Raw genomic sequence first — 22,105 nt, 5'->3', positions numbered from 1 at the left:
TAATGTAAAATATTAAAAAGATAAAGATATATATTTTGTTCATTTTTTAAATAAATATATATATATATATGTTAGTAGATATTCAATTCAATCAAAGTTGAATTTCCTTCATCTTTTGTCAAAAAAAGGAATAGATTTAATAAATAGATAAATTTGATATAACTTATTATCTGGATTTCAATAAATTATAAATTATAAATAATTTCTCAAAACATAAAAACTTAATCTTAAAGAATAAATGAATCACCAAATCATTTTTGTGTTCAATCGCGACGATTGTTTAAATATCATATTTTAATATATTAAATTGTAAATAATGGAAAAATCTTTATTTATCTATATACTTAGAAATAAAATATTAAAATACTTGATTTTCTATTTTGTTAAAGAAATACATTTACAAAAAAGAATACTGTATGTATTTAAACTAGTAGCTGGTTTGTTTAGTCTAGTTTTTTTATGTGATTATGATTATGATTAGATTTATTAATTAACTAATTGATTCGATTCGACATTTTTGAATTACAAAAGTAGAGTAAAGAATTGGGAAGAGTATTCAAAGAAATATATAAATCTTGTGCACTATGGAAATGTTGATCTGTTGATACAAAAAGTAAAAGAATCACCACTCACTCAGAAAGACGCGCTTAGAGATGACACATGCGATCGGTATATCACACAGGTGGCAGCGCGACTCGGTCGAACTGCAATCGTAAAGTACTTTCAGAAACTCGGCATTTTGGAGGGCAATGAAATCAATCTGTGTCTGATCAACGGACACTTGGAGTTGTTCAAGTACTTGGCGACAGATCCCAATCAAATCGTTTCGAAAGACGCGATGGACTACGCAGCGAAGCACGGCGACATCGAACTGGTTCGCTGGTGTCACGAGAATAGGACTGAAGGGTGCAGTTGGAATGCCATTGACTTTGCCGTGGTCAATAACAACAGGCAACTCGTAGAGTGGTTGTTTGACAATAGGACTGAAGGATGTTCGCATGTCTCATTCGATTGGGCAGCGAGGAATGGCGATATGACTATGATTAACCTTCTGCTCGAGAGGAACAAAACAAACTATACATTCTCTAGAAATGCATTTGTGTTGGCGGCAAAGAACGGTCAAGTAGAGATATTAAAGTACTTGACTGAGAACTATAAGAGACTACAAAGCAGTGTTGAATCTATGAATGAAGCAGCTGGTAACGGTCATCTTGAAGCAGTGAAGTATCTTCATGAAAATAGAACAGAAGGATGCACAAAAGAAGGGTATCACTTTGCTGCTGTTGGCGGACACCTTGATGTGGTAAAGTATCTGCAGCAAAACACAACGGTTGGCTGTCTAGATTCAACGATAAGTTATACCATCAGACACGAACATGTAGAAGTTGCGAAATATCTATTGCAAAACAGAAGTGAACGCGATCAATTGGAACTGGTATTGGCTGGTGGGTTGGGTAACATTGAATTACTCGGCATCATCATATCACAGACGAACCACAACAACTTCCTAAGTGCAATAGAGTCTACAATCATAGAGGGTCATCTCGAAGCATTCCTGTATCTCTATGACAAGGTGGTATTCGATGACACCACAAAAACCTTTCTCTGTCGATGTTTTCTTAGATCGCGATTCATTCATATGGTGGAATACTACTTGGACAATCAGTTTCATTTCGGTAGATTCGAATTGCTCTTTCTCTATCACAGTGAGTTTATGCGATCAATTGATACACTCAGATTGCTGAACAAAAGAGGTTTGTTGACAAAGGAGATACAAGGAAAGATCTTAGAGAAAGCTATTCTAAACGCCTGTCTGCCTGCAATCAGATATATTGTCGATGAATGTAAAGCTGAATTGACTAAGCCCTGTATTGATTTCCTACAGCTTCCGAGATACAAAGATCAATGCGAATTTATCAAAACATTAAACCCCAACCTTAGCGAATTGGATCATATAACATTTGAAAAAGAAGAGAGTAAACCACAGCAACATCAGCCTAGGGTTTCAAGAAGAGAAATGAAAAAGAGTAGATCAATCAAATAATAATAAAATATTGGATTTACTTTAATAACTGATTATTAAAACAAAGTAATTGTTTTGTTTGAATTAAATAAAATAAAAAAAAGAGATAATAATATTAAAGTTTAATTAATATCATTAGTTTAAAAAGTAAAGGGGATTTTGTTGTGTGTTGTTGGTTGGTTGTTGGTTTGTAATCTAAGCTCTTGATAAATGATAAGCATGTGAAATTAAAGTGGAGATGGAACGACTTCTCGATCTAGCGAGATCATCCAGGAGTACCTCTGCTTCATCCTCCATCCAGTCAGACTTGGTCAATTGGAGAACGTAGGTGAGTTTGACTTCATTGTTCTCGAGTGGTTCAAAAACGAATCCACTTCCAAAGCAATCGAGTTGGAATGGCTGGATGTCTTTGTCCATGAGATGATTGTTCATTCCCTTCACGAAAAATGGGATATTATGTTGTACAATATAGATTGGTTGCTTGAGAACCGGGTCTACTGGGGTGATATCTTCAACCCTTCTAACTCTTTTGGTTGGACCGGATGGTTCTTCTTCTTCGTCGTCGGAGGAGGAGTCGTCGTCGTCATCATCGGAATCGCTGTCAGAGTCCGAGAAGGAATCATCAGACTCTTCATTCTCCTCGTTGGCTTCGTCTTCCTTTTGTTTCTGTTGTTCTAAAATGTGCTGCAGTGGTTGTTGTAAATGTAAAATGGTTGGTGTGTTGGTGGAAGCCGCAGTGTGGATGTAGTTGACGGCGTCGAGTTGGTGCGACGGTATCGTTCCAGAAGAAGAGGTGGCAGACACTGCTTCCGAGTTGATAGCTATAGGTTGTGGTGGTTGTTGTTGTTGTTGTTGCTGTTGGCTAATCTTATTCTGAATCATTTCCATTGCATTGGTGATACCGTTATTACTAAGACTTGCCTTCATTGCTTTGTTATTATGATTGACTTGTTTGTTACCGTTATTACTATAGGCAAAGTTATTATTCAAAAGACTATTATTACCACCGTTGTTGGTTGGTGTATTATTAGCTGCACTACTATGATATACACTGTTGACACCATTGATTGTTTGGTCAGTGAAGAACTGGTCGTTCTCGTTTGTGTCAGAGTAGACCATACGTGCATAGGTCATATAAAGATTGCCCATAATCTGTTTGTGTAGAAGATCTACTTTCTTGATGGGCAAGTTATCGAGGAGTTGTCCTTGTTCGTTCATCTCTGGCGCTTTGATAACCATGCCTGTGCAATGACGCAGTGCAACGTCCCACAGAGGAATCTTCTCGTAGTCGATAATCAGTGAGAGCATCATCTTGAGGATTCGTGTTGGTATGGTTCGAACGATACGAATGCAATAGGTGTTGGTGGTGCGCTCCGATACCTGTTGATCTTGCATGACGGTGATCTTCTGGTTGGGAATGATTGTCTTGTCGATGATCGATTGGAAAGCATTGGGAAGACGTCCAGCGGAGACCGGACGAACCAGCGGATCGACGATTGCTACCCATCGGCGACTGTCTATGGCGACTGTTGAACGCAGCAGTTTGAGGCCGGCCGACAATACCGGTGCATAGTAGGAGTACAGCAGGTTGCGAAACTTGAACATCTGCTTGAACGAGTAGGTGCTGGTGATGACACTGAGAATCTGTGAGGGAATCAGCAGCGACTTGTAGAAAGCGTAGGAAAACAGCATGTTGATCGGTTCCAAGTTGGCGTAGGGATCGGAAAAGTATTTATGACAGCAATTGATGGTGCACACCGGCACCAGTGGGAACATTGGTCCCCATTTCGCACGAAACAATTCACGCCAGATGTTGTGATTGGACGAGATCGAATTGAAAAAGTTTGAGATCTGACTGACTCGAGTCAGTGATTGTTCATCGAGGAAACCAAAGATGAATAACAAGATATCATCTGGTAGATCCAATAACTCCAAAGGGTGCTGATTCAGTTGACTTTGGCTAATAATAATAGTTGAAGTATTTTGATGAGGAAAAACACTACTCATCCTACAATCGTATAATTACTTCGAGAAATTGAAATTTGCAAAAAAAAAACTATGTATCTATAAATTATATTATTATTCTGTGAGCTATTCTATGCTATTTCTATTGATAATTAAAATAATATTGTTTTTTTTGGAATTAGTAAAACAAAGTTAAATTAAATGATAAGATTGATTTTAATAGATATAAATTAATTGAAATGATTAATGTCAATATAATTACTATTGTTTTTATTATAGTTTTTGAAATTGAATTGAAAGTATATATATTGTATTGGAATATAAATAATAAAAAAAGGTAAGATTTAGAAAGCTGAGTAAATGCAAATTTGAATGGAATGTGTTTGAAGGTTTTGAATTTTTGGTTGTGTGTGAGTGTGTTGATAGTGTAGTGTGTAGTGGTGCGAGATGATGTTGTGAGATTCATATACAAACTTTTGCATTTAGTTTGGTTTGTGAAATTTAGGAAATCAATGTTGTCAATTTGATGTGATAAACTAAAAATAATTTGTGTGTTATTATAGTTATATTTTTGCGCTGTTGTTATATTGATGTTATTGTAAATATATTTATTACCGAATTCATTCAATTTAAAAATAACATTAACATTAACATGACGATATTTTATTATAGAAATGTAAAAACAATAATATAATACTGAGTGTGTTATTTTAGTGGTGCTGATGATTAGACAGATGAAGATTGTTCGTTTTTTGTAAACAAATAAACTTGAAATGCTTCTTTTTTTTTAATTTGATTAAATTAAGTTGTTTTTAAAATTAAAAAAAAAATTAAATAAATAATATAAAAACTGAACAATTTGAATTGTGACGATTCAAACTAAGATAAAATTAAGTTTTTGAAATTTTTGGGGGATGTTACATTGATATTTAAGTGGATTTCTACTCTGAAAATTCAACAACAACATTGAACAAACATAACAACATCCAATACAAATAAGAGTTGTTTTTTTTTTTATAATTTTAAAAACTGCCAATAATATCCTTTTATAACATCATTTTTTTAATATAACTATTTTTTAATATAACTATTTTTTTTTTTTCCTGTCAGTTTCTTACTTTTTTTTTTTTTTTTGTTTTACTTTTTTGCCTGTATCTTAAATAATTCTTTATCTTATCTAATGTTATTTATCTACCTATCTATTACTAAATAATATCTATGATTCGATTTCTTAATCTTTATGAAAATAATATATTATTATTATGTTGTTGATTATGATGATTATAATTTTTATCTATTACTAAATAAAAATGTTTGCAATTGGGTTGTATTGTATTAAATCTTTTAATCTTATTATTTTGTTTTGTTTTTTACTATCTATCTAATCTTAATTTGATTTTTGTCTTATTCTCTTAATATTAAATTTTTAAAAAATTATTATTACAAAGTCTAATGTTAAAATCAAATTATATGTGTATATGTTTGTTTGTTGGCAGAGAAAAAGAAAAAAGAAACATAGATAGAAAGAATGAGTGACACATATAGGTGGAAATTTAAAAATATTACAACATCATCAAATACCAATATTAGAAATTGAAAGAGCAAGAAAGAAAACCCCAAAAAAATAATGCAACAAATAAAGTTGAATGATGACGATTTTGATATCAAAATTCCCCCTTGTTGCAGTCCCAAATTTCCCGTACTAATTAAGTAAAAAATGTTGCTTGTGTTAACCAATTCACACAAAAATTGTGTTTTTTGTGAGTTTTTTTTTTGAAAAATTAAAAATAACGATTTTTTGTTTTCATCGCTTCTCATTAACAATAAATTGCAAATAAAATAAATTAATTTAAGAGCATTTTGATGAAAGTTGTTTTTTTTTATTTTTGCAAATTTTGATAAACTTTTTCTTATTTCCTTTTTGGTCGAGATGTTTTTCTCACAGGAAGCATCGATGTACTGCAGCAAAAAAAAAAAAAAAAGAAAAGAGTTGGTGGGTGTGGGAACCAAGAGCACCAACAATCCAGACCATCTATCTATTTATCTATCAATCTCCACAGGCTCAACAACATCATCAACCAACTTTGTTTGTGCCAAATTAAAACAATATTATTTATTTATAAACTTTATTTTTAAAAATATAAAATTTAATTTATTTGGTTACAACACTAACTATTTATATTACAATGATGTAGTGTAAAGTAAAAGTTTATACCTTTTTCAAAATCAGTTAAATCATTAGTTTACTTTTCTGGAGCACCAAATATATTATTTATGTTGTTAAATCGCACACACGCAAACGTTTGCGTACGCGCACCTATACAATGTTTAGCAAAAAACAACAACAAACAACAAAACAGAATGATTTCTATGTCATGTGCTTGTAGTTTTTACAGAAAACACCGATCAATTAGATTCCTATCATTATTATTTTGATAGTTGTTTAATTGCCGATTAGGTCGATATAGTTACCAGGTGGTTACGCGTAAAGAAAGTGTTTGCAAATCCATTTTGTATTTTTTTTATTTTTTTTTGTTTGCAAAAAAACATTCTTTATATTTTTGGTGAAGGTTTTGTGTTGTTGGATTTTCTGCAAATTAATGAAATCTATCCATCTAATCTTTCAAGATCTTTGAAACTTTTGTTTATTTGTCCTGAGAAATCCACAAACAACAATAAATGTTATCATCAACATCAACATCAGCATCACATATTTATTTATTGGAACTTTAAGAAAAACCGTTGGTCATATCATCACGTAATTACCTTTTAAAGAAATAGATCAGCAAATTATTACACTTTTTTTTGGAAGGGTTATCTATTTATTTGCACAATCATATCATACTTGAATTACTAAACTAAAAGATTAATGGGTATCGTAGTTCGTACTTTTCAAGAAAATCTTCAACTAGATTTGGGATTTCAAATATTTGAAATTCCAGAATTATAATCCCAATTTTAAATTTCCATGCTAAAACCAATTTAAATCACAAAAAGATATTTTACATTTTATTTTTATGATAAAAAGAAATTACACATATCAAATCTCATAAATTTATCTCAAGTAGAGATAAAGAGTAACCATGAATTTCTTAATTAAGAAATATATAGTGTTATAAAAAAAACAAAAAAAACATAAAAAAAAAACAAATATTTTTTAAAATTTTTTTTTTTATTTTATTTTTTTTTAATTAGTTTAAAACAAAAACAGTATTATTTAGATTTTGGATGATTTATTTTACATATTTATGAATCAAAAAAAGAAATTACAAAAGAATAAAAAAATTAAAAATAATTTTTTAAAATAGATAGTCATAAAATCTTTAAAGATGGATGAAATTCTAATGTTAATATCATAAAAGGCTTGTTTCTTGTTTATTTTGGCAAATAAACCAATTTGTGGTAATTAAAGTGGAAAAGAACAACAGCCTAATGTACCTAAAAGAATAATGTGTGTTTATTTATATTTTTATTTTCATTCCAAATTCAGTAATTTTATTGTAAATTCAAATACGTAATCAGTCACTTAAATATATTTTTATTTTTTTCTACCACCTTTAGAAAAAATAATATATTTTTTTGAGTTTTTACAATTTTCCTATAGATCTATATCTGCCTCTTATAGGAGTAATACCATTAGACTCCAACTATTAAAATCCAAAAAGTTTCTTGAGTTTTAACTTATTTATCAAGTAACAACTTTAAAGTTTTATTTATTTATTATTTATTTATTATTTATTTATTTGTATCAACAACTACAAATTATTTATTTATAAACAATTCATAACTTTAGTTAGTTAATTTATAAATTGAATTCAAAAATCAAATAACGATAAATTGTCCATTTTTTATTTAAAAATTATACAATTGTAAAGAATTAAAAATTTTATTTCTTTGATTAAAATTAATTTATTTATTGATTTATCCATTTGTTCATTAACAAAAAAATACTTTAACAATGTCATCCTCACCACCATATCCAATTTTGAAATCTACAGAATTCCCTGAGGGTTCAATGTCTGGTTCTACAACCGCCGTTCCAACATTCCAGCCATCTGCTTCTCAGTCCACTCTACATGCAGTTGATTCACAGGGTCTCTTTGAGAAGGAGCAGAATCTCATGAGATGGGAAGAAGAGCTGAGACACCGTGAAAGAAATCTGAACCTCAATGGACAAGCTTCTTCCGATGCCGCTGGAAGTGCATCGACTGCCGCTGCACCTGGCCAAGTAAATATGATGACCAACAATCCAATGGGACCAGCCAACTACCCTAGTTTCATGCCCATTACAAGAGTTGCCGTCTCTGAGGATATTCCTGTGCCCAACCAACGTCTCGTTAAGTTCTCCTATGTAGTTTTCTTCTGGACATGCGCTAGTCTGATCTGGAACTTTGTCTGTGGTATTGCTGTCATAGTTTACAGTTCGGTCGGTGATTTCTTCTTGTCGCTATTCTACATGTTAATAGGTATTCCATTTACATTCTTTATGACCAGAAGATTATATAGAGCCGCCAGATCTCAAAAACCAAAAGCAACCTACTCTTTCCTCCTCGGTTACTTTGCTTTATTATGTTTCAACATTATGTTTTTCATTGGATTTAAACATTCTGGTATGCAGTAAGTATTAAATTTAATAACCAACTTAAATATAATCTAAACAAATAGATAATTAACATTTAAATATTCTTCTTATTTCTATTAATAGCGGATTGATTTGGCTCATTTCTCTTTTCCACAATAAGCACAAGGCCGTTGGAGCTCTCCATGTAGTTGCACTCTTCTTCTGGTTCGTAAACTTCTTCTTAGTTGCCGGTATTTTCTTCAAGGTTCTCAGATTGACATCTGCCAAGAAACACAGAGGTGAGATGGATTACGGAATGAAGAGTTACATCAAGAGCAGATAAACACATTCCAAGTCCTCTTTAAAAATAGAATTAAAAAAAAAGAAAAAAAAATAAACTTATTTATAATTACAAATATATAATCTATTTGCTTGTTAAATTTATATTATTTTATTACTATTATTATATTATCGCTTTTTTTAAAGTTATTTTAGTTCTTTCCCAAAATTGGCATGTGAGTGGCAACACCAGTTGAGATGTCGTCGTCTCTCCAGTTGGAGGTGATGGTCTTGGTTTGGGTGTAGAAGTTGACACCTTGCTTTCCGTAGAAATGGGATGAACCAACGAAGGAAGCACGTGAACCAGTGAAAGAGAAGAATGGGAGTGGAACTGGGATTGGAAGATTGATACCGACTTGACCGACGTCGATTTCGTATTGGTATTTACGGGCGGCGGCACCAGAGCTGGTGAAGATGGCAGTACCGTTACCGTATGGGTTGTTGTTGATGAGCTTGATGGCGTCGTCCAAGGTGGCAGCCTTCAAACATACCAAGACTGGACCAAAGATCTCTTCCTTGTAACAGGTCATATCTGGAGTGACGTCGGACAACACGGTTGGACCGACAAAGTTACCCTTGGAGTAGGCCTCTGGGACCTTGACGTTACGACCGTCCAAGAGCAAGGTGGCACCCTCGTCAACACCTCTTTGGATGAGGGTGTGGATACGCTCCTTGGCTTGTGGTGAGATGACTGGACCGAGATCGGCACCTTCGACGGCACCGCAGGTAACCTTTAGCTTTCTGGCACGCTCGACCAACTCTGGAATCCAGTTTTGGGCGTCACCGACAAAGACGGCGGCAGAGAGGGCCATACAACGTTGACCGGAAGCACCGAAAGCGGCACCGGTCAATGCGTCGAGAGTACGCTCCTTGTGGGCGTCTGGCAAGATGGTGGCGTGATTCTTGGCGGCCATGTTTGATTGGACACGCTTACCGTTCTTGGTTCCACGGGCGTGGATGTAGGTACCGGCTTCACCGGAACCGACGAACGAGATGGCACGGATGGCTGGCTCGTCACAGATAAAGTTGACGGCATCTCTTGCACCGTGAATAATGTTCAAGACACCGGCTGGAACACCGGCTTCGATGGCGAGTTCGGCCAAGTACATCGATGCACCTGGGACACGCTCCGATGGCTTCAAAACGTAGGTGTTACCACAGGCGATGGCCAATGGGAACATCCAGAGTGGAATCATAGCTGGGAAGTTGAATGGGGTGATACCGGCGCAGACACCGAGTGGTTGGTTGTATGAGTAGATATCGACGTTCTTTGAGACGTTCTCGACGGTCTCACCCATCATGAGGGTGGCGACGTTGCAAGCGTGCTCGACGACTTCGAGACCACGGAAGACGTCACCCTTGGCGTCTGGGAGAGTCTTACCTTGTTCCTCTGTGATGATGGCGGCGATCTTGTCCATATTCTTATTGATCAAAGCTCTGTAGTTGGCGATGATACGTGAACGATTGGAGACTGAAACGTCTCTCCAAGCTGGGAAAGCATTCTTGGCGGCATCGACAGCTGCCTTCATCTCTTCTTGAGTTGCCAATGGAACCTTTGTAACGATTTCATTAGTAGCTGGATTTCTAACATCCAACCATTCCTTTGTCTTTGACTCTACGAATTTACCATTAATCAATAATTTGGTAGTCTGTACATTGATATAGATGAACAGAAAATTGATAATCAAAAAATAATCATTTTGTTTTTTTTGTTTGTTTTTTTTTCCCAAAATAGTTGATTATAATTATGATTATAAATATACATATATATATATATTAAATGTATAAGTAAATAGATGTGTTGGTTCAATATGTTAGTTATTTCATATATGATACATTATCAACAACAATCTGAAGAAAACACTTACATGAGCCAAACTGAAGGCAGAGGAGTGGAATGATCTGAAACCCAAGTTTGAGACGACAACGTTTGAGAATTTAGAGGACAACATTATTATTTATTAATAGCTTCTCTTTAAATTAAAACTTTAATATAAAATATAATATTATTATAGTTAAAAAGCAAAGAAGTAATATTAATAATAAATTGATATTTATTCAATCTTAAATTTTTATTGACGATTGAAATTGGTCAAGTGTGGAAAAACAAAATTGAAAAAAATCAAAAAAAAAAAAATAAAAGTAAAAAAGAAATTTACAAAAAAAAATTAAAATTTTATAAAATTTCAAAGGAGTCAACATGATCACACAACAAATATTAATATCAAAAATAATTAGTAACTTTATAAATTAATAGACAGGTTTTTTAGAACAGACACACAACACAAATTTGAATGGTATTGTTTTTTAATTTTATGGTGTGTTTTTTTTTTATGTGTTGTAAAATCATTTAGTTTTTTGAAATTGGGAATCGCAAAAAAACCACTAACAATTCATTTTAATGATGTTTTTGATTTTTGCTGATTTTTTTTATAATTTTGGTAAAAATTGTTGTCAATGAAAAAAAACAATGAAACCGTTTGTTACAAAAAAAAAAAAAAAAAAAAAATTACTTTTAATTTTTAATTTTATTATTTTTTTTCATTTAAATAAATCGAATAATATCAAAGTCAAAGTTTTTTTTTATTGACTTGACAAAAACAACCTTTTTATTGCTTTTAAAAAGTCGATTGTTTGGGTTTTTTTTAGTTTTATATTGTTAGATTAGTAATCTTCCATTACCAACCATACCAAAACAAAAAAACAACAACTTAATATATACAAAATATATTTATAAATCTTAATATAAATATATTAATATATTAAATAGATAATCATCTTTTTTCTTTTTTATTGTTTTTTTCACAAAAAGTTTAAAATATATATCTTAAAAACTTTTAGTTTAGATATATAAATATATTCATATACATATATATAGAAAGAAATTAATTAGTTATTAGTAATTAGTTAGTTTGTCAGTCAGTCAGAAAAGTGAAGTGTGTGTGAAAAAAATTCAAAACCAAAAAAAACATAGAGAAAAATGGTTATTCCACAATTTTTTGCAGGTAAATCAATTTTGATTACAGGTTGCACTGGATTTGTAGGTAAGGTTTTGTTGGAGAAGATCGTTCGTGACTTGCCCGATGTCGTTTCCGTTTATATTGTTATTAGAGGCAATGCAAAGGAGCGTTTCGAAGATGACATCGTTGGATCGCGTATCTGGGATGTGATGCGTGAGCGTATGGGTGCCGAGCAGTTCGATCGTTACCTGCGTGGCAAAGTGTTCCCAATTAGCGGTGACCTCCAGAAGGACCAAATGGGTCTGTCGGCGGACGACTTGAAAACGGTGTGCGAGCGCGTCAACATCATCTTGCATTGCGCAGCGTCCATCGATTTCCGTGAGCGTCTCGACAAGGCCATCGAGTCGAATCTCTACGGAACGTTGCACGCCTTCGAAGTGGCGAAGCGCCTGAAGAACCTGATCGCTTTCGTTCACTGTTCCACTGCCTACGTGAATTCCAACCGTGAGGGTTGGCTCGACGAGGAGTTGCCAGTGTTGGATTTCAACCCGGAGGAGATGGTCGAGTTGATCATGAAGCAGGATGTCGCCAACATCGACAAGATCACACCAAACTTGCTCGGTGCCTACCCAAACACCTACACATTCACCAAAGCCATTACAGAGCGTATCTTGGCGTTGAAGCGTGGTGATATTCCACTGTGTTTTGTGCGTCCAACCATTATTGGAGGTTCGTTGAAGGAGCCAGTCCCAGGTTGGGTCGACTCTGTCGCTGCGGTCGGTGCAGTCATGCTCTATTGTGGTGTCGGTCTAGTTCAATTCATGAAGGGAGATGGACGTATGGTTGCCGACATCGTTCCAGTCGACATGGTAGCCAACGCAATGTTGGCAGTTGTTCCATCGATCGCCAACCAAAATACATTACAAATTTATCAAGTAATTATCACAGACAATGGAAATTAGATATAACCAAATTTAGTAATTAATATAATTCATTCAATCAAATCAATCAACAATATATATATAGGTTGGTACAAGTCATAGAAATCCAGTTGCATGGAATACAGCAGCTCATTATGTTTCTGAGTACTGGCGTAATCATACACCAAAGAAGTCGATTGCTAGATCATCTTTCAATTTCCATACCAATATTATGATGTACGAAGCACATTTCTTTATGAAGTACGGTATTCCATCGGTGTTGTTGTCACTGATGTCGACACTCACCGGCAACGAAGAGACGAAAGCCAAGTCCGAGGCGTTCAAGAAAATGACAAAGGCAGCACGTCTCATTACAGATACATTCCAACATTTCACAGGTCACGAATGGGTATTCTCTGTCACCACACTCGAAAAGATCTTCCAGGAGGTCTTGGACGCAGAGGATCGTGTTCGTTTCAATTGCGACGCCGCCGAAATCAACTGGCAATCCTATTTCTGCTATTTCTGCTATGGATTGCACAAGTACGTCTTGAAGGAGGAGGGTGTTCGTCCACCAACTGAGCTGCTCAATAATTCGCTCATCACCAAGTCCGACATGAATCAATCCGGTCTGCTCCAATGGATTTTCGCTGATGTCTCGTGGGCCTACACATCGTATCGTCACGTCACTCAGACTCCACTTCCACCACGTGCACCCGTGGAGATCCGTTCACTCGTGATGAACTCACCACGTGTCCAAATGGCCATGGAGAAGGTATCGCGTGAGGAGGGTGTCCTCGTCTCGGAGATCGAGAGACGTGCCGCTCAAATCATGGATAGAATGCAGTCGAATCTCAACATTGTTGTGGTTCGTGTCATCGGTTGGTTCCTCAAGAAGGTATGGCGTAAGCTCTACCAGGGAATTCACGTCGACGAGAAAGGTATCGAGCAGATTCGTGCCGCCATTCAAAAGTCGCCGGTCGTTCTCATCCCCACCCACCGATCGTACATCGATTTCCTCATCATCTCTTACATCTTCTTTGAGTACAACCTCCCACTGCCACACATTGCCGCCGGTGAGGATTTCCTTGCTATCATTATCGTGCGTTGGTTCTTTAGAAACGCCGGTGCTTTCTTCTTGCGTCGTTCGTTCCACGGTGACGCACTCTACTGGGCGATCTTCTCTGAGTACGTCCAACGTCTGATTATCGACAATCAGCCCGTTGAGTTCTTCATTGAGGGTAAGCGTTCGCGTACCGGAAAGTCACTCTATCCAAAGATGGGAATGTTGTCGATGATTGCCAATCCATTCTTTGAGAACAAGGTGCACGATGTTCACGTTGCACCGATCGGTATCTCCTACGAGAAGGTTCTCGAGGGTGAGTTGTACTCGAATGAGATGATGGGTGAGTCAAAGACAAAGGAGTCGTTCAACGGATTGTTGCGTGCCACCAAGGTTCTCAATATGAACTGGGGACGTATCAACGTTGTTTTCGCACAGCCAATCTCGCTCAAACAGTACACCGACAACTTGACTCGCGATATGAGTTCGGTTCGTACCACTTTGCCACCATCACCTCCAGCAGCCGTCGCCAGCAGCAGCTCGCCAAACATCGCTCCACCAACCAGCGGAAACATCAGTGAAGGTGACTTTGAGAACTTGTCTTCCAACGCCGGAAACACCAGACAACCCGGTGCATCGTTCGATGCTTTCAACAATGCCGACGATCGTAGAATGTTGATTCAGAATCTTGGTTATCAAATTGTTGCCGATCTTCAAAAGTCAGCGATCGTCACCACAACATCGGCTGTTGCCACCATCCTTTTGACATTCCGTCGTGGTATCAGTCGTGACGAACTTATCAGCAAGGTCGAATGGTTGCGTGAAGAGATCTTTGCTCGTGGAGGAGATGTTGCTTTCGAGGGTCCATCCGACGCACTCGTTGACCACTCCTTGAAGCTGCTGAGCAACTTGGTCACCAAGCGTAGAAACATGTACGAACCAGCCGGAGGACAACACACTATCAACTACAAAAAGAACATTCTCGTACTCAATTTCTATAGAAATCAATTGCTCCATCTTTTCTTATGGGATGGTTTGGTATCATGTGTATTATTGTCATTAAGAAATAGATTATCAGCAGCTACAGCAGGATCATCGGCAGCATCAAAGGAACAAAACGAATCGATCGATCAACAATCACTCTTGCAGGATGTTCGTTTCCTCTCAAAGATCATGTCCACAGAGTTTGTTAACAAACCGGGTATGGTCACCGATGAATTCCTCATGACTCAAATCGATAAGATGGTTTCTCGTGGATTGATTGCACGTCAAGTCAACGGAGAGTCGATTCGTTACAGCATCAAGAACGAAGCGATCGTTGGATTCATTGGAAATCTATTCTGTCCGATCATCGAGGGTTACATGGTTGCTTTCCTAACATTGTTCTCCATCCAACCGGAGATCACCATCAAGAAGAATCAGTTGCTCCAACGTATGGGATGGTTCGCCGAGAAGATGTACGAGGAGGGCAGTCTCAACTACTACGAGTCGTGCTCGATGGAGTTACTCACCAACGCCACTACGCTCGTCACCGAGATGAAGGTAGTCCAAAAGAAGAAACACACCGAAGTCGTTGGTAAGCGTACCACCCGTCAGAACAACAAGAAGGAGCGTAAGCCAAGAAGAAGCGAACGTAACCAAGAGCCAGAGGAATACATCCAATTGTTGCCTCCATACCAAGAGAAAGAAGGACAGCTCCGTACATTGGCCGAACGTCTCTCCAGCTTCAGAAAAACACTTCCAATACGCCATCAAGTTAGTGATTTAAGAAGAGCAATCGTTGATGATTTCCCAATTCTTTCAAAACTTTAAAAAAACAATAAAACAATAATAAAATACAAAAAGTTAAAGATTTATAAATAAACTATTTTATTTCTCTATTTTTCTTTGAACTTCTCCTTGATATTGTTGTTTTCTTTGTATTTTTAGATGGTGAAGGAGATGATGATTCAGGTAGGTCCAATGATTTAAGATAATTATTTATATAAATAGTTGTGATATAGAAATGATAGGATAACATTCTCTTTTTACTTTTTTCATTGATATAATTTTCTAGAGGTCCAACCGATTCCTGGAAATGTTTTAATCCCGGTAAATTGTCAGCAATCAATATAGCATAGAGTAACTTATCAAGTCGTACCAGTTTCGATTTGATCAGTAAATCTATCATATCCACTTTTGAATAGTACTTTACATAGTTTGTTACTTTGTAACTTCGAATATCGAAACCGCCGAACAAATCGAGATGATCAAGATAGTATTTGAACATCTCGCCATGTCCACTGAATACCAGCCGCATTGCAACTCTCACCGGATCAACCACTATCCTACTATACGCATAGAGAAAGGTATCCATCTTTCCAGCGTCGATAGTAAGCTCCAAAGTAATTATATTTGGTACGTAGCGGTAGTGTTCGATCAGCAGCTGTGCGGTGCTCATATCACCCATGACACAGGCAGATGTCAACTCTGAATGGTCACGTTCACCTCTATTGTCCAGTAGGAATCTAACGACTTCCTGTTGGCTGCGTCTTATTGCCAAGCTAATAGTCGAGGAAAGACAGCCCACAGTGCTATTCTCGTGGAGATACCTAACAATATCCAAATGTCCGGAAACAGCTGCACAGTGCATTGCCATATTGGATCCACCTTCTCTCCTGTGTGTCAGCAGATGTTTAATCACTTCCAAATGACCATTGGCAGCAGCATTATCGACTGCATCGGTAGTACATTTCAAATCGGGGAAGTTCACTCTCAGGTATTCGAGAACTTCAAGTTGTCCTTGTTCGGCGGCCAAATCAATTGCTTTGGTCGTAAAGTTATGTACATTGTTATTCTTGACCAAAAGCATTTGTAACATCGGAATATTACCATTTCTAGCTGCCCAATCAAAAGCAACGTGTGAACAGCCTTCCGTTCTATTCTCGTACAACCATTGAACAATCTCAGTATTGTTGTTTATGGCCGAGTAGTCGATTGCCTTATAACTACAACCTTCACTCCTATTCTCATGAAACCATTTCAACATTTTTAGATCGCCAAGTCTTGCGCAATTGTCCATTGCATCGACGGTTACCGTTTGATGTACTTCATCCGCTAGATACTTGAACAACTCTAGATTGCCACTGTTGACACAGATATTAACTTCATTACCACTTAGATCTCCACGTCTTTGAAATAGTTTAACAATATCCAAGTGACCTCTTAAAGCAGCCAATTGTGATAACTTCTTTTCTTTGCTTGATATCTCTGTTTGTTTCAATGATTTCTTTAATAAATCCGTATAACCATGATATACCAAATTATTTTTACTTTTACTATAAACATCCCATTTCTCAGCTCTAATTATATAAATATGTGATTATACACAAAATAATTCCAACCAATAAAGTTATTATTAAATGATATTTATATATTTTAATAACAATAATTTTATAAGTTGATAAACTGAACTTACTTTATATCTTTTGCTCTGTGAATATAACTAATATAATAGAATATCAGTTGTTTCAATACAATATTATGAATAACATAAGAGAATAGTGATTTTTCCATTCACTACATTCAAAATCAATAAGTTATTATTATTTAATAAAAAATATGAATGATTTAAATTAACTTGTTAATTATGAATGCAATAGTACTATTTCTAAGTATTGATACAACTATTTATTGATTCCATGATTTTTCTGTGATTTTTAGCAAGTAATATTTTTTTTATTTTTGGACTAAAAACTTTAACCTAAGATATTTATTTATTTAAAATTAAATCCTAATTGTAATTTTTGTAATGACAAAAACTAATTTGTTGTTAAATATGTTATAAATTTTATGTTTTCAAAAGAATTTTATTATACTGGTATAAATAAATATAATTAAAAAATGAAATAACCTTAACCCTGTAGTTTTAGTTAAAACCACACCGATACCATCAGATATTTAGAAATTTGAATATCTAAAAAGTAAAAAAATATTAAATATCAACTCTGATTTCTCTTAAAAGATTGGTTCAAGTTAAAAAATAAAATATCTAAAAAAGTTTTATGTAAAAAAATAAAAAATCCCAAACCTGGTATCGGCATGACCAAAAATTTGAAAATTCACATTTTTATAGAAATTTATCTCGACCTGGTGGGTTCGTGTGTCTCTTGTTTTAGTTTTGGATCTAGTTGTTTCAGATCTATTTAAGGAGAGATTGAAGTGAGCCCATTTTTTTATTTTTCAAACTAAAAAACAACTTATCTTACAACAAACATATATTTATTCACAAATTTAAACAAAGAAATAATGTTTAGACAATCATTATTCTTTTTAGTATTATCTGTTATTTTGGCAACAACCTATGCTGGTTACACTTGTCCAAAGCCATGTTATGGAAATATGTGTTGTTCAATTCCATCAGATAATCAATATTATTTAACTGATTTCTGTAGGTTTTAATTATTATTATCATTCTTTGTTTTGTTTAAAAGAATAACAAATAAAATACTAACAAAAAACAACTAATTAGGTGGTTCACAATCTGCATGTGGTCCAATTCCAAGTTGTTCTGGTGGTAAATACTTTACTGGTAAGTTTGTTCTCAAAAATAATAATTATTACAATTATTTATCTTTTTTATTTAAAAAAATAGCTGATGCACAAAGATTTGGTTGCAGTAAATATTTGAATGTTTGCCGTAACTCCAATAAGAAATGTATTAAAGCTCAAGTTATCGACTCTGGTCCCGCTATGTGGGTTGAACAAGTAAGTATCTTCAAAAAAAAAAATGAAAAACCATTCATATAACTGTTTTTTTAACTCATTACCTCCTATTTGTTTGTTATTATTAGAATGCTGGTCGTGCTATTATCGACGGTTCACCACAATTGTGCAAAGATCTTTTCGGTGCTAGCTCATGTGGATGGAGTGATAAGTTCTCGATCACCGCTACCATTGCCAGTGCTAAAGACACCAGACCATTGGGTCCATTCAATGTCACCGATGCTGAATTCGCTCAAATGTTGGTAGACCACAAAGTTGAATTAGAGTCATGTATGGCTTCAAACGAATGTGCTGCTCAAGAGTAAAAAGTAGTGTTCTTTTCTTTTTGCAAATTAAATAAATATTTGATGTACAAAACAAAACAAAAATAAAAACATATAATTTAATATCATAACATATACTATTAATAGTACTTGAAAGTATTAATTCAAGAATATTAATTTTTTTAACTAGTTGAATTTTGAGATCAATCGTTTTCATACCCACACCCACTTTACGAATTTCATGACAAAAACCAAAAAAATAAAGATGTGGTTTTTTTTTGATAATACCAAAAAAGTTTTAATTGTTTTTTTTCGTTCAAAGTTATTTTTTTCTCAATGATTGTTGTTAATCAGTTAACTAGATAGGATAGGAAAAAGATAATAAATAAAATTAAAAAAACATAAATCTTTTTTATAAAAAAAGAAAAGAAAAATGAGTGATTTAAAGAGAAATAAAGATGAAGATATAGAACCTTGGTTAATTAGAGGTGGCGATGGAGCTGATTATCCACTACCACCACCACCACTAGGTTTACCTTTACATCCACCACCTAGATTCCATCCCTATGGTTTACCTCTACATTCGTCACCTCCACTACAAGCACTACCACCACCTCCCATATCACCGTTATCGCCACATCTACATCCACATCCACATCCTTACTTTCATCCACATGCTCATCCACACGCTCATCCACATCCACATCCACATGATTTCGGACACGGACATCCTCATCCACATGCTCATCCACATCCACATCATCACGGTCATGGTCATGGTCATGGTCATCATCCATTTCATCATCATGGACATGATCACCACCACGATCATCATGATCATCACCATGGTCATCACGGTCACCACGAACATCATCATAATCATCACAATCATCACAACAACAACGATCAACATGAAAGAAGAAGAAGTGGAGATGAAAATATTGATAAAATATCACCTTCTATTAAAGAAATTACAGAAATTCAACAACAACAAGAACAACAACAAAAGCAACAACATTTTAAAGAACAAGAGCAAGAATTACATAAACTAAGTCTTGAAAAGATAAGAGCAAGAGAATTGGTCAATGAACTATTGAAGGATCTGCCGACAGAAAAGCCAATTGGAAATATCGCAACACAAAATGTAAGAAAACAAATCAAATCAAACAATTTATATCCAATCAAATCAAATCGAATCAAATTAGAAACAAATTAGATACAAATAGAAACACAAATCAAAAAACTTATTCAGAATCAATCTAATATAAATATATCTTGGTATAAAAATTTTATAAACAACACCTTTACTTTACACACAAATTAAAAGCTTGACCTTTGTTTCCTGCTAGACTGTACTGCATCTATGCAACCTTATATCGACCGTGTAAAAAATGATATAGCTTTACTCTACAATAACATAGTTGCAAAGTTTACCAATCTCGATTTACAATTCGCCGCTGTCTGCTATAGTGATTTCGATCGTGGTGATAAAAGAACTTCATCTCTGCCATTTACAAAGTAAGTGCCACTACCTCTCTTTGTATCATTTTTATAGATACATAGCTATCAATATTCATCATAAATTTATGATCTTAATTTTTTAGGTCAACGAATGAATTTATGATGTTCTTATCCAATGTTGTAGCGGCTGGTGGAGATGACGGTCCGGAGGATGTATTCGGTGGTTTCAAAGTTGTTTTCGAAAATACTTGGAGAAAACAAAGTATAAAGTAAGTAGATTGATTGATTACAGGTATTTTATTTGATTTATCAATAGCTATTAACCATATATATTTATAGAGTTTTAATACATATATGTGATGCACCATGTCATGGAAATCAATATCATAGATTTCAAGATAACTATCCAAATGGTGATCCGTTTGGTATTACACACGAACAGGTTGTAGATAATATTTGTAGATTCGACTTGAATTACTTCTTTGGCTATGTGAATATCGATAGCACCTCCAGTATGATACACATTCTCAGTCAGACCCTCAAGATTCTGAGTAACAATCAATTGCAGATCAATAGTTTCGATGCAAAGGATATTCAATCACTTAGTGACAATGTATATCGTGCCGTATCTGAAAGTATACAAAGACGACAACAACAACAACACAAACAACAAGATCAACAACAACAGCAACTACAACAAAAACAATTACAACTACAAATACCAAAAGAGATTGATAATAATATTGATAAAGAGTTACCCGATTGGAGTACTATTAGAGAGGTAAGAGTATATCAAAGAAAATTCCAACTACCCAGAGTATTATTTGAATGTTTAGAACCAAACTTTGAAATGAACATTCAAGAGATTAAATGTAATCTAAAAATTGCACCTAAACCTTTTGCTAAAGGAACAAAGTAAGTTATACGGTTAACAGCAATTCAATTAGTGGTCAAACATCATTATTAATTAATTCATTCTTTAGACGATATTCATATTATGGACACAATGTTACGAACAACAAGCGAGCAGTACTTAAATTATTTATAAATGAAGCCGATACCTCTAGAGGAAGAAGAAGACAATACTATGATTATATGGAGACACAAACAATAGCAGCAAAGTTTGCTTTTGAATTTAATAGAGAATTTGTAAGTTATCATTATTATCATTATTATATTAAGTTCATTTTATTAATATTAACAACATTGTTTTTATTGTATATATATAGAGAAAGGATGTTATTACTTTTGGTGTTTCAAAGGTTATAGAAGGAATGGATAAAGATATTTATTATGGTTTAGAAACATTTTATGATGGTGATTATGAGAAAGTATGTAAACAACAACAACAACAACTTGTGTTGTTAATAAAATTCTAATTGTTATTAATAATTCATTTTAAATACAGTATAATTCAGTAGTTGGATGGAAGAATCATAGTTTAGAACCTGTAATACAGGCATTCTCTCATTGGACCTATGTCATTTCCGATAAATCAACGATAGTAGTCGATCTTGAAGGTGTGGTAACAGATCGTGGTTTAATTCTAATGGATCCTGTGATACACTCGATACATCTCAAAAGATATGGCACAACCAACCAAGGTCAACAGGGAATAGATAACTTCTTTAAGACTCATACTTGTAATCAACATTGTTATGATATGCGATTAACTAAATCAAAACCATAGAAGTAAAGTAATAAATTAATAAATAATAAATATTTATTTTTTTATTAAATATGATGATGATAATTTTAGAACTTTTTGATCAAGCCGCTAGCGAAT

General features: G+C 34.6%; 8 protein-coding genes across 8 annotated transcripts; 5 read left to right on the top strand and 3 right to left on the bottom strand.

The window, feature by feature from the left end:
* Positions 1-316: 316 nt before the first annotated feature.
* PPL_11729 (uncharacterized protein) lies at positions 317-2,044 on the top strand (the record flags this gene model as incomplete). Its single annotated transcript, XM_020582478.1, has 4 exons — positions 317-414; positions 532-669; positions 982-1,224; positions 1,708-2,044. 4 exons carry the CDS (start codon positions 317-319, stop codon positions 2,042-2,044), a joined length of 816 nt encoding a protein of 271 aa, XP_020427178.1.
* A 174-nt stretch (positions 2,045-2,218) lies between these two features.
* Positions 2,219-3,157, bottom strand: PPL_11728 (cyclin-like F-box containing protein; the record flags this gene model as incomplete). The annotated part of the gene is made up of 1 exon (XM_020582477.1): positions 2,219-3,157. One exon carries the CDS (start codon positions 3,155-3,157, stop codon positions 2,219-2,221), a length of 939 nt encoding a protein of 312 aa, XP_020427177.1.
* A 4,789-nt stretch (positions 3,158-7,946) lies between these two features.
* spiA (secretory carrier-associated membrane protein) lies at positions 7,947-8,892 on the top strand (the record flags this gene model as incomplete). Its single annotated transcript, XM_020582476.1, has 3 exons — positions 7,947-8,388; positions 8,455-8,605; positions 8,694-8,892. The coding sequence occupies 3 exons, from the start codon at positions 7,947-7,949 to the stop codon at positions 8,890-8,892; spliced, it is 792 nt and encodes a 263-aa protein (XP_020427176.1).
* A 148-nt stretch (positions 8,893-9,040) lies between these two features.
* On the bottom strand, positions 9,041-10,840 carry mmsdh (CoA-acylating methylmalonate-semialdehyde dehydrogenase; the record flags this gene model as incomplete). Its single annotated transcript, XM_020582475.1, has 2 exons — positions 9,041-10,537; positions 10,757-10,840. 2 exons carry the CDS (start codon positions 10,838-10,840, stop codon positions 9,041-9,043), a joined length of 1,581 nt encoding a protein of 526 aa, XP_020427175.1.
* Positions 10,841-11,868: 1,028 nt separating this feature from the next.
* Positions 11,869-15,643, top strand: PPL_11725 (uncharacterized protein; the record flags this gene model as incomplete). Its single annotated transcript, XM_020582474.1, has 2 exons — positions 11,869-12,783; positions 12,875-15,643. The coding sequence occupies 2 exons, from the start codon at positions 11,869-11,871 to the stop codon at positions 15,641-15,643; spliced, it is 3,684 nt and encodes a 1,227-aa protein (XP_020427174.1).
* A 52-nt stretch (positions 15,644-15,695) lies between these two features.
* PPL_11724 (uncharacterized protein) lies at positions 15,696-17,386 on the bottom strand (the record flags this gene model as incomplete). The annotated part of the gene is made up of 3 exons (XM_020582473.1): positions 15,696-15,902; positions 16,026-17,172; positions 17,289-17,386. The coding sequence occupies 3 exons, from the start codon at positions 17,384-17,386 to the stop codon at positions 15,696-15,698; spliced, it is 1,452 nt and encodes a 483-aa protein (XP_020427173.1).
* Positions 17,387-18,118: 732 nt separating this feature from the next.
* alyA (lysozyme) lies at positions 18,119-18,900 on the top strand (the record flags this gene model as incomplete). Its single annotated transcript, XM_020582472.1, has 4 exons — positions 18,119-18,260; positions 18,342-18,401; positions 18,465-18,577; positions 18,664-18,900. 4 exons carry the CDS (start codon positions 18,119-18,121, stop codon positions 18,898-18,900), a joined length of 552 nt encoding a protein of 183 aa, XP_020427172.1.
* A 391-nt stretch (positions 18,901-19,291) lies between these two features.
* On the top strand, positions 19,292-22,009 carry PPL_11722 (protein serine/threonine kinase; the record flags this gene model as incomplete). The annotated part of the gene is made up of 7 exons (XM_020582471.1): positions 19,292-20,002; positions 20,186-20,376; positions 20,463-20,588; positions 20,659-21,234; positions 21,255-21,468; positions 21,549-21,650; positions 21,728-22,009. 7 exons carry the CDS (start codon positions 19,292-19,294, stop codon positions 22,007-22,009), a joined length of 2,202 nt encoding a protein of 733 aa, XP_020427171.1.
* Between the last annotated feature and the right edge of the window lie 96 nt (positions 22,010-22,105).

The sequence above is a fragment of the Heterostelium album genome (assembly GCF_000004825.1).
Source record: "Heterostelium album PN500 unplaced genomic scaffold PPL_contig25, whole genome shotgun sequence".
NCBI classification, from domain to species: domain Eukaryota; phylum Evosea; class Eumycetozoa; order Acytosteliales; family Acytosteliaceae; genus Heterostelium; species Heterostelium album.
This window is presented reverse-complemented; position numbering and strand designations above follow the sequence as displayed.